Genomic DNA, 16598 nt, shown 5'->3' with positions numbered 1-16598 from the left:
GACTTCATAAGACAAAAACAACTGGAAATTGCCTTCTATTATTTATTTTAGAAATTTCACTGGTTGGCAAAATTCCAGGTTTTGCACCATTTCCCTAGGACAATATCAACTCTTTCATGTGCTCTCCAGGCACACAAAAAGAATGCGGGTTCTGTTTGTGGTATACAGAGTTCTATGGCTCTACTAATCAATCTTATAACATTATCAAAGTCCTGGATGTCTTTACTGACTACACACTGAGGGGTAAATGACATCTTTAATGGACTTGCACTTCCATGCTGAAGGACCAGCTGTAACTGTCAGGACTCTAGCAGGGGCCACGACCTCCCGACAGGTGTTGGCAGGAGCCTGGGGAGTCATGTCTCCTTCAATGCCAACACACCCTCCTGCAGCATCCCTGTCTCCTGCCAACCTGGAAGGTTTTTTTGAGTCTCATCTAAAGGATTGGCTTCTTGGTATCTCCATTCATGTGCAAGAGACTTGGCATGACCTCAGAAGTTAAAAACTAATGGCATCACCATCTTACACCCCCTTCCTAAAGCGTGAAACCTTACAACCCTCCCTCTACACATCACTGCCAAACAGGTCTTTGGAATACCTTGACTGCATGTCACTTCCCAACCGCTGGGTCTTAAACCCTTCAATAACTTTCTGGTAAGAAACAAATCAAGTTTAAACTGTCAGATTATTCTTACTTAAAACCAAACAAAACAAAAAACCCATCTCCTAAGGTCTGCGTAAATGCTCAAAATACCCCACGAGGCTGCCGCTAGGTGTGGGAAGGGGAGGTGCTGACAGTCCGTGCTAAGTGGTCTAGAGAACTCACAGCATGGCGATGCCCCAGTGCTTCCCCGCTCTCTCTCCTGCCGCCTGGAAGCCAGACAGCCCGATGAGGGCCACCGTGGGCGTAATGGTCAGGGGCCCGATGTATTTCAGCAGAGCCCCAGGCAGGCCGAGGAGGCCGATGACCACTTCTATCAGTGAGGACATGATGATGGCACCCTGGATCTGGAGCGAGAGAGGGCACAGACAGGAGAGTGAGATGCTTGTAGATCGTAGACTCCAAATGTCACCCGCAACCACACCGGACAGTTCTGCCAAGCAGTGAGTTACTACCTAACAGGCATGACACAGCTGGAAAATTCCCCGAGGCCTCAAAAGAAACCAGTGGGGTGAGTCGGGTCTAGCCAACCTACGAACGACATGGTTGACATAGGAGCGTTACAGAAACGGGCACTGATACATGTACAGCCAACCTGCCTCCCCACAGATAAGTGAGAGATTTATGACTCCCGCTCAAGACATGGGACATTCAAAGCCAGCCTCAGAGGAACACTCCAGCACAGATTCTAGAGTGAGTCCCTGAGGGACATTTAGAAGGAAGTGCTATTGACACAAATTCCAAAGGAACGCTTCTTTTGTGGAGAATGGCTGTATCTGCGCCCATTCTGAACTAATGGTGAAAGATCTTCCAGGTTTGGGGAGATCTGGATAAACGGTCAGCCATTCTTCACGGCTAAGGACTCCCGTGCCCTGTTCTATTCAAGTGCACCAGAGCAGACAATAAGCTTTAATTCTTCCCACACACATGGGCAAACGCAGGCAGGAATGAAGAGTTCTGCTGCCCGTAGGCCAGCCTCTGTCGCTCCTTACGAGGGAGCTGGTAACGGGCCAGTTACGCTGGAGGATGTAAGTCTGGTCTGTGCATGGTGGGGGGGGGGGGATGAAGGGCAAGAAACAACACTGCCTGGTTGCACAAAGCATTTCTGCACGCTTTATTTATGGTGATGTCAATCTAAGTTTAGTTTCACAACAGAAATAAACATGTCAGAAGTTGAAAAGGAAAAGGAGGGCTTAGCGCAAGTAAATACAATTTCTTGGGCACAGCCAACAGTGAAGCGGGGAAGAAACACAAAGAAGCCCCAAGCAGACAATGTTCATCTTTTACCTCACGTATCCGGGGGTACCAGATGTGCTCTGTGTGTAGCAGCTCTGTGGTTCCATTGGACACTGAAACATCTTGAAAACAAAAACAGAGACAACATTTTTTTGGAGTGACACTGATGTTTCACAGGATATATTCATTTTACTCTTTGTAAGGAGAAATTTCTTCCCTATTTTAAGTACATTTGTATAAAATACCCATCCCTAAAATTCAAGTTACAACAGTATGGCTTACCATACTGAAAGGTGGAGTCCCCAGCGCTAATGTAACCAAATTTATTCATCGACTGAGAGCTCCCAGTGTGTCAAAAGCTGACTGAACTGGGGATGCACATTGCTAGTGCCAGACTCACACAAAGACCAACCTTTGCAAGCAGCTAAGCTAACTGAAATGCCTGAGAGCAAGGTTGCTGATTGAGGTTTTTAAAACCTAGAGAAAACAGAGGGCCTTTTCCAGTTCCTAAATCAAATCAGTGGTCACAAATTAACTCCTAGGAGCAAGGAAGGAAATGAAGGTTGGAAAACTTTGCTCCTAGAACCGGAAAGTGTAACAGTATTTTGAGAGTACAACAGGTCTATCTGATTTTCTCAAACCCCCTATCTGATTTTTTCCTGACCTTATCGGGTTATTTAAGGATCTCTGTGATCACTAAATGGGCGGGGCGGGGCAGGGGGCGGTGGTAAAAGTCATTTGCAGAAAACCAAAGCAGCCAGATCCTTCAAAAGCAGAGATGGTTCAGAGAAGGGAAGCTGATGCAGCAAAGAGAGTGATTACTGGTGGTTCATAAAATCCACTGAAAGAAAGAGGCAGAAAAATAGCACAAATGTTGTTCTAGTCCATTCCCGTATTTATCAACTTCATTAGCATAGAGAAATGAGGTCCTTTCTGGTCCTTACTTGCTCTGGGGTTAGGGAGGAACGAGTGGGGAGAGAGAGAGAGAGACAGAAACACGATCCACAGACTGGAGTGTTTTAAGCAGTTTGTTGGTTTGTGTGTTCTGTGCCCGATTCCGGAAAGGATTTAAGGCTGCCGTGGGCAGCACGTCCAGGCCTCCCTTCTATCACCTGCGCTGAGGGACCCCAATGACGTACGTGGAAATAACTGCAGTTACCTGTGGTGTTACATTTCCATTTATCTAAAGACAGGATGGCTCGAGCAGGGGCCAGAAATGCAAAAGCACTGGCCTGAAACAGGGGTAACCTAAAAGAAACGAGACCAAAACCATGATCACGGCATCAGGAACTACCGAGGTAGTTCACGATTTGACAGCTTAACAAGTCTTTTCCATAGACACACAGCACAATGAGTAAATGCAGGCACGCTCGGGAGAAAGAGCCCCAGTCCACACAGATCTCCTCCGCATGCGGCCAGGGCCGCCGGCTTCTCCATCCTCCCCTCCTGCTGCTCCCCACACACAGCCCTGCATGGGCCTCGGTGGAGCCCTGTGGTCAGCGCCCACACCCCAACACCAGGCCCTGCCATCACCACCTTTCCCCTCGGGGGTGGGGGATGTCGGGCCTTCAGGAGTCTCGCTTTCCTGCTGAGCTTGTGAGCTCCTTCTTAAACACCAGTGTGTCTTCCAATTTACCACCCTCCTCCTCCTCCCTTTCACATCCTTATTGGTTATCACAGGAAAAAAAATCTATCTCCCCCTGGCATTCCATTTTGTAAATCAAAAACTGCCCTAAATCCTAGAGGATAAGCGTCATAATCATGTTAGTGATCTAGAGTTACTGAGGAAAGGAAAACTTTAAGTTACAAATCAACAGCATATATAATAGCCTGCTTAATCATAAAAAATACTCAGAGAGCGTTCTAAACCTTATTTTTAAAGAACCCAGAAAGCATGTGGACTCTGTTTAATCTCCTGCCTACAGTCCTCAAATGCCACCATTCAATTACATTTTAGATACTCCATGTTGACTTTCTGAACACCTGAGCTACTCAAATTCAAAAGATTTTTCAGTGTACAGCATTTCAGCTACCGTTGTATGAAGGTAGCTTTACAGGCTAACATAAGAACTTGATTGCTATTTTTAACATTTTCCGGGTGGAATATAAAAATGACTCCTTCTGCTGGCGGGGCTGGGAACTCCCAGATGTCCAGATCCTTCTGAAATACTCCCCAGCAGCCTTGTATCAGCATCCTGGCCAGTGGACGGGCACCCGGCACGCGCGCCGCTCCACACTCTGACAGCACGTCCTGCCCTGACTGGAACAGGAAATGGGCTGAGAGAAGGTGGCTCTGGCTCAAGGGTACGTAGCCACGTTACAAGCCCAGAGCTGGCACACACCTCTCTGCGCCAGACATGGGCCTCAAGATCTCTTGTTCTCCTGTTTTAAATCATGCAATGAAATCAATTGAAAAGAGTAGACAGGATGCTGGTTCTAGGGTGTAGAGGCAGGCGGGCTGCACGGTACAGACCAGATGCGTTGCTGGCCGTCACTCACATGGGCACGCCCTCCACCAACCATCCAGCTGTTGGAGGGGCAGCACAGGACCGTCAAAAGTGGGAGTGAAGGCCACCTGAAGCGGGAATGTATACTAAAGGAAAACACGGTTTGATTTGGTAACTTTTCAGAAATGCCCTAAAAGGGCAAAGAGAGGTCAACACCTGATCAATGGATGCCACCTCAAATGGCCCAAATAACATCAACTTTACTATCGTTTCAGATTTCCAGCAACACATCCCCGGGCCACGTAATGTGGATTGTATTTAGAGACCTGTCCTAGGAATAGTGCAATCGACACTGCACTGGATGACTCACTGGATAGGAAAGTGAAGACTGGCTCTGGGTTCCACTCCCGGGGACATGAACTATTCCCGGCCTCGTCTGGACCTGACCATCACCTGGGCACCTGTCAGGGCAAACATTTTATGGCTTAAACATGACCAAAGGTCCTGAGAACACAGCTGCAAAGAAGCTCCCTCATTTCAAGCAACCGGGACCCTGCATTCTTTTGGAAAGTGAGGGGTAATAGAAAATCCCCACATGTGCTGCCCCAGGCTCCCAGGATGCTCACACGTTCACGGTTCAGCCCACACACACTACCTGCCCCACGCAGCACCAGTGGGAGGGCGGCGGCCGCTGGAGAGTCAGCAGCAGAAGCACCCCAGCAGTTAAGGGTGGTCTCCACACTGGCAGTGACAATCAGCGGCTTGACAGAAAGATTCTTAGGGAAAACTGTGACGAGAGCTTATTAATTCATCAAACAAGAACTTCCCTAAATACAAAGCCAATTTTCCGAGAAAAAGATGGAGGAGGATAAAGCACTAGATATTCTCAGCTGCTGAAGGGGCTTTTTGAAGCCCTTCCCCAGCAGACAGCTGATTGTCTGTCTGTCTGCACAGGGCTCATCTCTGCACTTCGGTCACACACCCATCACCACCTCGGGTCCCTGGGCTCCCCACGCAGGCAGGACTGCCTGCTCTTTTACTTTGTCCTGACGGCTGGGAAGAAACGAATCAAACTGCCTTTCTTTACACCATGGGCTGGCAAACTGGCCCATGAACCCAATCTGGCAAACAACTTGTCTTTGTGAGAAAGGTTTTACCGGGACATAGCCACTCCCATTTATTTGCCCGCTGTCTGCAGCGGCTTTGGGGCTACAATGGTGGAGGTCTAGTAGTCACAAGAGACCACAGAGCCCAAATGCTTACTGCTTGTCCCTTTACAGAAAAAGTTTGCCACCCCAGGGTATAGGGAAAGTATTATCTGAAACATGGGAAGAGGTGGTGGGTTTTTTGCAAATAAGTTTTTAAGGTTCATAGTGTCACTAGACGTTAAGAGGAAGAAATCTGAGCAGACAGGCACCTTTATGGTGACACATTCCCATGTCGGGCTCTAGCCTTAGGATGGAGAAAAATCTAACCTAAGCCCAGATTTTCTTTAAAACTCTGCTGGAGGAACCCCATTTCCTCCTCCAAACCCAGAAGACCAGAGCCCTGGGCCCCAGGCTCCTCACCACCAGCCCCTTCACAGATCTGCACTCCAGCTTCTTGCCTCTGAGCCTTTGCTCTTCTCAGTCAGCAACTCACTTCCAATGTTCAATTTTTATTCCTCATTCAAGGCACAGAGAAAATACTACCTCCTCCAGAAAACATTCCAGGATCTCCTTCTTCAGATTCAAAGTGTGTTCCCCTACAACTCAGGACTTTCTGGCCATGATTTCTGCAAGTCACCCTACAAGTTGCCAGGAAGCTGCTTTAGGATCCCGGGGGTGCTGCATCTCACCCAGGCCTGGTTCATCAGAGTCTCGGATGAGGCCTCCAATCTGCATTTCGAACAATCATTTCTGGGTGAAGCTGAGGCACCGGGCACCACAAAGACAGACTACCCCTGTGCCAGTGAAGGGATTTACTGTTTTACGACAACGGAAAAAACAACCCCTAGGCTGCCGTGGAGTTTCTGCCATGTGAAGGACACAGCTAGTCAGGGCCAAACACGAAGCTGGGGACGTCTGTAGGAGCAGTCCCCGACCTAAACTAAAGGGCCAGAAGCACTTCACCGCCCATGGGAGGGGCTACGAAGAGGAGCCCAGGCAGAGAGCAGAACAGGCACAAATCCGAGCCACACTGCAGCCCCAGGAATCCTCCGAGAACAGCAGGGACCCGATTGTGGGTGGGGGCCAATGTAGTCAAGGTCAGGGCGGCCCAAGGGCAAACCGCCCCACCCTGGGCCAGGAGGCAAGGGCAATCCTGCTCAGAAAGGACCACTTTGGGGGAACTGGGGAAGGTGACCTTAACCCCAAAACATCCTCTAAAGGCACTCCGACAGGCTGTGGCCTGACTCCATGGTCGGTGCATCTCTGCTGTTCAAGCTGCCGCGTCGGCTCCAGTGACCGGCCAGCCCAGGGCAGGTCTGCGCACGCACCTCGGCCTCTATGGGCTCCCGTGGTATCATCTGAGCCATCTGTGCCCAGCTCCCGGCCTGTGGACCCGCCCCTCTCCCCACGGGGCCGGAACAGGGCCATTCACCCATCATCACTGTGTCCCCAGCACCAACTTCCACTTAGCAATTAATGAATGACTTAAAGGCACTGTTTACAAATGCTATTCTTCAAGAATTTTATTAGACTAGAAATAAGAAGTCTTTCTGCCATGTTGATTTTAACTGCAAATCAGGGAAAGGACTTTTTTTGGGGGGTGGGGGGTAAAGATTAAAAGCACTGGGTAGAGAGGACACCGAGTCAAATGTGCATGAATTTTCCAGACAAAACCAGACAACTCCCCCAGGTCCCGGGGGCTAGCAATCCTCCCTGGTATCATGAGGAAAAATGTCTTTAAAAAGTTTAAAAGGGGGGGTGGGCCCCTACAAGCAGCACCTGAAGGTAGGAAATGTTATCTCCCCAGAACTGACTCATTTAATGAAAATGAGTAAAACAAACAGTTCGCCAACAAAGAAAGTGCAGTGTGTGCCTGGCTTCCTCGATCTACCAAGAAAACAATTCAGTTCATGCAAAACTTTTCGCTATCAAATAAATATATCCTTGAGTCTAAATGGGAGCCCAATTTTAAAATAATCTCTAAGAAACAGAGAACAGATTTCACCTCAAGGAGCTATAGTTTTAAAATTGAATCTGCCATCAGGAATGTATATCCCTAATTCCCTTAAAGAAAAGCAAAACACAGTTTGTCAAAGGCAACTCAATTAGAGTTGCCTAGCTGAAGGAGCTAACCTAGGGCAGCCTCAGTGGAGAGATGGCAGGTGCCCAGGGCGCAGGGGGAGTGGATGAAGTGCTCTAACCACGACACTGCTCAGGTGTCGTGCACTTCTTAGAGCATCCCATCAGGAAGGAGGTCTGCCCGGTTGTCCCACGAGGTGGGAAAGCTCGGTTAGGGCAGTAACTGCTGGAAATCTCCATATAAAAAGGACCTTTTTCCTTTTGTAATTAATAAATTACCTATAGGGTGATTCTTAGACTATGTGAATATTATATTACCACTAGCTTATTAACATTCTTACATAGGTTTAAAAACTACATTTTTCCATTTGATCATTCTACCCGCATTTAATTAGTGGCCTTTTGTAAAGAAGAGCTTGCCTTTTTGTTCAACTTTGTCTCCCTCTTTTTTTTTTTGAACATCACTGGAGATGCATGAATTCCTTTTTTATTTAGTTTTGTAATTCACTTCTATAACTATTGTTCTTAATAAACTGTCTAAAACTTGCCCAAAGCAGCCTGTTCAAGCAGGTTCCCCTTCTTTATGACATGATTCTCCCCCTCCCCCCCCTTTATTCTTTGAGCAGGTCTTTGCTTTCTGGCACAAAATGCTCCACGGTCAACATGCACTTTTCTCAGTCCTAGCCCTGGAGTCAACCACTACTCCAGAAAGCCCAGTTCATTTTAATGGAGAATGGGATTTAGAAACCAAGATGGAACACCAGGTGGGCTCACGGTTACTGGGGCGGCATTTAGTTAGTGAACAGAGCTAGGATTCATTTTTGAATTGTGGGATCACAGTGACACCTATAGCTCAGCCCAGTACCCCTGGATTACCTTTCTTTCCATACTTGTACCTCTCCTTTTCCTATACTGAGTGCCCTGATTTTTCATCATCAACATACTATTCATTTGCTTTATCCTATAACATCATACAGTGCAGAATTACACCAAAATCACTACTAACAAGACTACTAAGATTATTAAGACTATTAATATTTTGGGGCACCTGGGTGGCTCATTTGGTTAAGCGTCTGCCTTCAGCTCAGGTCATGATCTCAGGGTCCTGGGATCGAGCCCCGAGTCAGGCTCCCTGTTTAGTGGGGAGGCTGCCTCTGCCTGCCGCTCCACCTGCTTGTGCGCTCTCTGTCAAATAAATAAATAAACTCTTTAAAAAAAAAAAAAAGACTATTAAGATTTCTATTTTGTCCTTAAAATACCTCCCATCCAGGGCATATAAAGTACTGTGTTCTGAAGTCTGTGAATGAATTCTTTTCTCTGTGGTTAGCAATTTGACATATAGTTAGGCTTAAGTGTTTCTGTAATTCAGTTTTAGGATTTGCTTTTCTTCATCCATTTAGATTTATGTTTTGAGTATGCTGAACATATGTACAGTTTAAAAATCAAACCATACAGGGGCGCCTGGGTGGCTCAGTTGGTTAAGTGTCTGCCTTCAGCTCAGGTCATGATCCCAGATCAAGTCCCACATCAGGCTCCCTGCTCGGTGGGGAGCCTACTTCTCCCTCTGCCTGCTGCTTGTGCTCTGACAAATAAATAAGTAAAATCTTAAAAAAAAAAAATCAAACTATAGAGAGAGATATACCAGGAAAGTCTCACTCCCATCCCATCCTCTCCACCCCATCCCCAGCTACTCCCTATAGTTAACCATTTTCCTTCATTCCTAACTTATCCTTATTCCTTCATGCATGCACTCACACTTCTTTGCAACTTGTTTTTTTCTACATATCCTGGAACTTACTCTATACCAGATTACAGAGATCTTCCCCATTCTTTCTCAGGGCTGCATGGGACTATACTGTGCAATGTACAAATAGCAGCCAGTCTCCTACAGACAGGCATTTGAGTTGTTAAATATTTTGCCATTACAAATGATATAGCAATAAGTAACTTTTGGGCCTTGTTTTGCACTTGTGGGAGAGTATCTTCAGAGTAAGTTTCTACAAGTGGGATTGCTGGATCAAATGGTAAATGCATACGTACTCTAGATATTGTAAAATTCTTCTTTGTAAGAGTTGAACTATTTTCACTCCTGACAGCAATGTATAAGAATGCCTGTTCTCCCATAGTCTTGCCATCAGAGTGGCTCATCAAAATTTTTATTTTTTGTGAATCTGACAAAGGTAAGAAGTGGTGTCTCAGGGTAGTGTTAGTTTATATTCTGTTATTATTATAAACTGACTTATTCTTACATACAGAGAAGGACTTTTCTGTGATCTGTTCATGTCTTCTGCCTTTTCTTCTGCCTACATGTGAAGCATGATAGTATCAACTATTTCCAGTCAAGTTTGTTAGCCTAAAACATTTCTGTGGAGAACTGAACTTGTTAAGTTCCCCCATGTACTAAGAGGACTCTGCCTGTCTCCTAGTCTCCGGGAGCATCTGAAATCCTCAGAGAGAAACAGCATGTCAACTGAAAGGGGAATCCCCTGGAAAAGCCAGTGCTGAAGGAGCTAACCTAGGGCAGCCTCAGCGGAGAGATGGCAGGTGCCCAGGGCACAGGGGGAGTGGATGAAGTGCTCTAACCATTTTCTGATGGCCTGAGACAGATTCAGGGGCCCATCCTGGCCAGAGGATGCTGGTAGTGTGGCCGAGGAGTGCACTCAACCAACTGCTATATGCATCAAGGACATGCTGCTCAGCCAGAGAGCTAGCCCTTGCCCACTGCACCCCACCCCCACCTCCCACCTCCCCTGCATCCGCCTGCCTCCTTCCCCTTCCAGAAGGCCCACTAAAATAATGAAAGCAAACAGGCAGGTGTGGACAGGTTCCAGGCATTATCTCATTTGAAGCTAACCATTTCACCATTATTAATTACCATTTTACAGATGAGGGAAGGGGGCTTTGAGAGACCAGGCGGCTTGTCCAAGGTCACAAGGCTGGAAAACAGTGGAAAAGGAGTGAGGCCTGCTCTGAGGCCAAAGCTCCCCAATACAGCTGGCTAGGGGACCGAGGCAAAGCTCCCTCCAAGGTCATTACCTTCAAGTTCTCATTGGCTCCTAGTTCTGTAACCTGTTACCCAAAATTTGAGTCAAATGGACAGTCATTTTTTTTTATTTAGGGGAAAACCCTGCAACATGCTACTACATGCCTGCTTCCTGTGACAGAATATGAAAGACTGTCAAGCGCAAGGTCATTTTGGCAAACATGTTCACCCTGAATCAACTGAGCCTCTGGCCCCATCCCCCAGTTTACAACAGAGAAGGGGGATTGTGTAAAAACTCAAATACCACCTCAAAGACACAATCGGACAAATTCAGACCACTGGATGCTCAACAAGACAACTGGCCTGGGCGCTTTAGGAAGGCAACACTATGGAGGAAAAATGGGAGGACAGCTTATTATTAAGAGACCAAGACAGACACAATAAACAAATGTGCCACATGACCTGGACTGCATCTGGGATCAGGGAGACATGGAAGATATTTTAGGGACAACCTGGGAAATTAAATAGCATGCATTTTAGATGGTATAGTGGAACGACACTGCTCTTGGGTGTGGTAAAGGGTCACACAGGGGATCCTCAGTCCTAGGAGAGTGTTTTTGGGTGAGCAGGCATGCTATCTACAACTTTAAAGTAGTTCAAAAAACTGCACGTACACCACAAATACATATACGGAAACGATGTGGCAGACATCCCAATCCCCCGCCATCCCCAATCTAAGCACTGCCTCCCTCCACCTCTGTAAGTTTTATGAACAGTTAAGAGTTCAAAGCCCCAGACCTGAGAGCTGGAGGTATCCTGCGGCACTCAGTGAGCACATACCACGGACAGGCCCCAAGAACTCAGGGAGGTGAGAGACAGGGGAGCGCCCTCTTCAGGACAGACAATCTGGTTACTGAACAGGCTGCCGCACCAGTTAGTAGGATGCTCTTGGCCCAATCCCTACCATTTCTCAGCAAAGAAAGGCTCTGCATGCCTGCAGCAGTCCTGTGAAGGACTGGAGGGACTCCTCTGGGAAGGGGCCAGCCCACCTGCAGTCTTTTCTTTTGTGGGAAAGCGCAGAGTGAGGCCTCCCCAGTCTTTGGCCCCAGGCGCCTCTTGAGGTAACCCCGAAACACAGCACCTGCCACACCGTGGGGAAGGTCGGTGTGGCACATGAGGGGCAGGGTTCAAGGGTCCTCCTTCACCCCCAGCTCTGCAGTGACACCCAGGGTGAGGGGTGAGGACTCTGGGAAGCTCAGCGCTGTACCGAGACTTGGCCTCTGTTTTAGGAGGCAGCAGCAGCCAAGGTAATGCATCAGCTGAGTCCTCTCTGAAGCCAGGAAGGCAACACCGCTGCCAGCTGGCTAACATTGGGGGCGCGGGGGGAGGGGGGGGAGATCTGAACAAACTTGCCCTGATCTCTCGGGATTTCAAAGCTCTGCATTAATTCTTGGAACAAGCCTGAGGAGTTCCCGGGATTGACATCACAAACTAACCAAAATGAGAACTGTTGAAACCTCACCTGAGGCAACTCAACAATGAAGGCCTTGTCGAAAGCGAAGTGCAGGGGGTCAAGGTCAAAGGGCAGGAGGAAGAAGGAAAAACCAGGGTGGGAGGAGGGAGGCAGTGGAATGACTGCCCCCAGCAGGCAGAGGCTCTGGGAAGCACTAAAGCCACAGGAGTCACCTGGCATCAGGGGCTGAGACCCATGACTGCCACTTCCCAACAGTCATGGTCCCCGGAGGAAAGGAAAGCACTCCCTGCACGGGAAGGTATACAGGGAAGGGAGGAGGGTCTGCAGCACACAAGCAGTGGCCTCAGCCAGCCCCACCTGGGGCGACATGCCCCCAAAGGAGCCTTCCCTGCACAGCACCCTAAAGCTGGCACTTGGAGCTCATGCAAAGGCGCGCATCTGCTCCACTGGTTCCCAACCATTTTTGGTTATTTTAATGGCCTGAAACAGGTTTCCAGGAACAGCGCACTACTCTTCACCAGGGTGCCTGTGTGAAATGAGGAGGAGGGACAACCTGGTCACAGCCCACAGGTCAGGGACATTGATACTTTCCTCCGTCTTCTGCTTTAGACCCGTCTTCTGCTTTAGACCCGTGGTCCTCCCAGCTTTCTCAAAGTGAAGGGCCTGTGCACCCACTGCATCCAGTGCAATGGAGCACAGGGTACTCAGCGCATGTGGGGAGAATAGGCAAAGACATGTACAGAACTCAGACACCACATGGTCTGACAATAGGTCCTAGAAATCATGAAAGCTGAACATGAAACTCTTCCTTCTGCTCTAAGCCTAAGGAAATGGGCACTAAACTGCAAACACACACATGCACAGGCCATCTACGATCCTTACAGCTGGGACACTGGGAATACACCCCGCTCCCGACTCCATCAGCACCCCCGCCTCCCCCCACCCCACGCCTGCACTGTCCCACTCTGGCCATCCCTGCTGCCTCAACTGCTTTATCTATTTCTTTGATCCTGTCATGATCGGGAAGTAAATACACAAGTCTGTTAAGATGATCATTCACAGCCTATAATGAGGGTCCACATTAGCATCCAGCAGAACTAAAAGATCTTTCATAGGACTCATAATCCACAACACCTCAGAGGGACTTTAGGAGGCTTGTAATAATCTATTTGCACAATAATGGCAAAATGTCATGTACAGGTCACCTTCAGAAGAGCCGCCTCTCATTTTCACAAAAGGAAACAGAGCTGGGAAGGTCATCTGCCCAAGATCAGAGGGCTGAGTCCAACTAACTTCCTGTGCTCGCTGCACTCCCCCATGTGTGAAGGGAAAAGAAACCGTTATTTGCCACATGCCTTCAGCTAATGCTTACACTGAGTACTGTAGGTTCTGACTGCCCACAGGATTACAGTTCATCATTAAAATATCTAACAACTTGATTTTTTTTAAATACATCAATTACCTTTACTAGTTGCAATCCTAAGTTAGTTTTCCTTAAAACAGTAATATTTCACTTTTACTGTTTATTTATCCATTAAAGCAACATCACTGCACTGCCAAATTAACCATACACATTAAACACCTGACACGTGCATCCCAACTCTATCTGAGCCAGCACCGGCGAAGCGGCCAGCTCTGGCAGCATCACCTTGGGGAGCCTCTGGAACAGACCCTAGGATGCTCACCCTCCACCCCATCCTGAGTAGGAGCCAGGTGTCCAAGTACCATGGCCGGCTCCTCACGCTGAGATGTGACCACCCACCTTGCTTGCTGGAAATACTGGAGGAGGGGGTGTGGAGGGGAGGCAGTGGGGTATCTGGCCACTCTTGGGATTTCTGCTCTTCTCTCACTCAACCGACAAGAAACGGGCCAAGGGCATAGGAGGTGGTTCCACTGGAGAGGGGAGACCTGGCCCCTGGGGCCCAGTGGAAGGAGGGGAAGAGTGGGGATGAGACAAGTCAGAGCTCCAGTGGAAAGGGTGAAGCGGGGGGGAGATGCAGAGGACGCAGGGAGATGGGACACTCGAACACAGAGGTGCAGCAAACACACCCTAGAGATGGTGACCAGCCAGGCAGGGAGGGGGAAACGCCCCTCACCCACCTCACCATCTCAGTTCACCTGTGCTCAGCAGACCCTCAAATATACAGTGAACAATCCATCACTGAAAAGAATGTATCAATAACAGCTTAAGGCTTTGCAGAGTTGGAATCCACAGCACTAGAGGCAAGGATCCCAGACAAGAAAAAAGTGCTGTCAGCACAGAGAAGGAGAGCAAGAGTTAACCCAGTACAAGGAGGGCCAGGAACCCAAGGGAGTGACATCATGGGGTGGGATGGTCCCCCAACTCTCCCCAGGCCCAAAGGCAGCTGCTCAAATTCATTCAGTCATATTCTTTAATCAAGACGCACAAGACACACCCGTGTTTTTCTTTCCATTTTAGGATCAAAAGCAAGAACGGACCCCCAGAACGCAGGCTACAGCTGAACTCATCATTCAATGCCCCCCCCACACACACACACTCTGTCTCTGTCTCTCCCGGCTGCCCCCTGGCTAGCTACCTCATCCCACGGAAGGACCCTAATATTCTCCTTCCTATTTCCCCTCCAGAATCCTTGCATGGATCCCCACTGCCTTTCTCTTGGATATCCCTGATGCCCTGAATCTGGCCCATCACCCCCTCCACACTGCACCCAAGTAATGTCTTTCGAGACACAGCCCCGTAGGCATGTGCCCTGCCAATGGAGCCCCAGCAAGTTCCCTTGCCCCGCTGATAACGCCCATGCATCAGAGACTGGCCCACAACCCGGCCTCTGGTCAAGGGGTGGGGGTGGGGGGAACCTCACCAGGCTGACTTCCTGCCTTTGCCCCTGCCCTTCCCACGATGGAAAATGCTCCTTCAACCCTCCTGGACCAGGAGCCCACTGAGTCTTTAAGACCCATCTCACATGCTGTCACCTCCCCCAGAACTCTCCCTTCAAATCCCTGGGACATCACTGCAAATCCCCAAAGGTGCAGGTGGCTGCCCCCCATGCTTCACAGCACATGCTCACCTCAACAACCTCCATTACTGGGTCCAGTCACCCAGTAACTCATACACGAACTGTTCATTGCGGATCTGTGGAACAGGTCAGTACTTTTCTCTTCTTTTCCCAGGTTAAGAGTATGGACACCAGCGCACACTGTGACCGCCATAGGAAACCCATATCCCAAGACAAAACCACACCAAAGCCCCTCAACACACATCATCCTGCCTCAGCAGCACAAATTCACTAACGTGGTTGGCAGACGTGACACCCACCTCCCAATTTACAGCTAAGCACACGGCCACACTGCAGTGAGGATGGGACCCACAGTTTCTCACACCACCCAGGGACATGGGTGGGGCTTTCCTGACACCTCCCCCCGGTCCCCCCCCCCCCCCGTGAAACAGAGCAAAGAAAGCTACACTCACCAAGCCCCTTGGGCACAGCATGCAGACATGCCCTCGTATTGCATGTCTGCCCGCGCATACACACTGCAGCTCTGCATGTTGGGTCCCCAAGCGATGCCAGCAGGTGTTTCAAAGCCCTCTCCTGTTCTTTCTCGGCTCAACTGCTGGGAGCGGGGGTGAGGGTGCACAGACCCAAGCTGTTCTGTTTAGGTCTCTTGTGCCCCGAGAATGGGCAAGGCGGTCCTGAATGGGTGCCCTTCCATAACTGAGAGTTCTCACCCAAAGGCCCCCACCCTCCCCTCTACGTCACCAGCAGGCTACTGTGCCTGCTGCTGCCAGGCTCAACTGTCAGTCAGGACTAGCCTCCTTGGCATAAGACCAGGGCATAGCTGCACACTGAATATTTTACCACAATAAAGACATGCATTCCCTCTGCTTTTCCGATCAACCAGCAATTCTCAACCATAAGCACTGCCCAATATACAGATGGTTTGTGCTACGAGTTCCCCAATGAGTCAGCTGTTCAGAAAAGAACAATCCCCCCCCACCCCAACTCCCCAGAGAACCAGTGGCCTGTGTACAAGGTAAGGCTCCGAGTCAACAAAAGCTTTTTAATACACTCTGGACTTGAAATGCAGAACCTTGAATGCTTTATCAAAGACTGAAAGATGTTCCCAGCCAAATTTATCTACCTGGCTCTAAGAAAATATCTCAAGCGCTCCTTGGAATGCCCAGAACACATCCCCTCCCCGTCGCAGGTCAATGACACCCTGCCCCCCCCCCCCAAACAGATCCTCTATGGAGATGGTCCCTCTGGGGTAAGGGAGGTGCTCAGAATGGTGGCTGCAGGCAGTCCTGCAGGGGCTAGGTTTGGACAACTCCAAGAGCTGGGTAGCCCCCACAGCCTTCCATCCACTGGCAGACCTGCCAGGGAGCTGCCCTATCCCTTCCCAGGACGTCGCCTGCACGGCAAAGCCGAACACTTTAACACTGCTCACAGCCCTTCCCGTATTTCTCCTGTCCCCAAGTAAGGGCAACCCTCTTGAGGGCCTGAGGATTCTGACTCTTCAGAATACAGCCCATGATTCTCAAGCTACCTTCTGTAGCTTTTCCCTCTTGTCGTTGTGTCCCCCCCGCCCC

General features: G+C 49.2%; 1 protein-coding gene across 5 annotated transcripts in view; it reads right to left on the bottom strand.

Moving 5' to 3' along the window:
* The window catches only part of SLC23A2 (solute carrier family 23 member 2), a 136487-nt gene that overhangs the window by 30081 nt on the left and 89808 nt on the right, over positions 1 to 16598 (bottom strand). For all 5 annotated transcript variants that reach the window (XM_028118656.2, XM_028118659.2, XM_028118660.2 and 2 more), the window contains 3 exons: positions 3057 to 3145; positions 1949 to 2019; positions 827 to 1008 (listed from right to left, as the gene is read on the bottom strand). In XM_028118656.2, the coding sequence (XP_027974457.1) occupies positions 827 to 1008; positions 1949 to 2019; positions 3057 to 3145 (342 nt within the window). The remainder of the gene's footprint in view (positions 1 to 826; positions 1009 to 1948; positions 2020 to 3056; positions 3146 to 16598) is intronic.

Source organism: Eumetopias jubatus, unplaced genomic scaffold, assembly GCF_037043125.1.
Source record: "Eumetopias jubatus isolate StellerSeaLion01/CBP00866 unplaced genomic scaffold, mEumJub1_p1.0 scaffold_9, whole genome shotgun sequence".
Taxonomy (NCBI): domain Eukaryota; kingdom Metazoa; phylum Chordata; class Mammalia; order Carnivora; family Otariidae; genus Eumetopias; species Eumetopias jubatus.
Note: the sequence above shows the minus strand (reverse complement) of the source record. Positions and strands in the feature narration are given on the sequence as shown.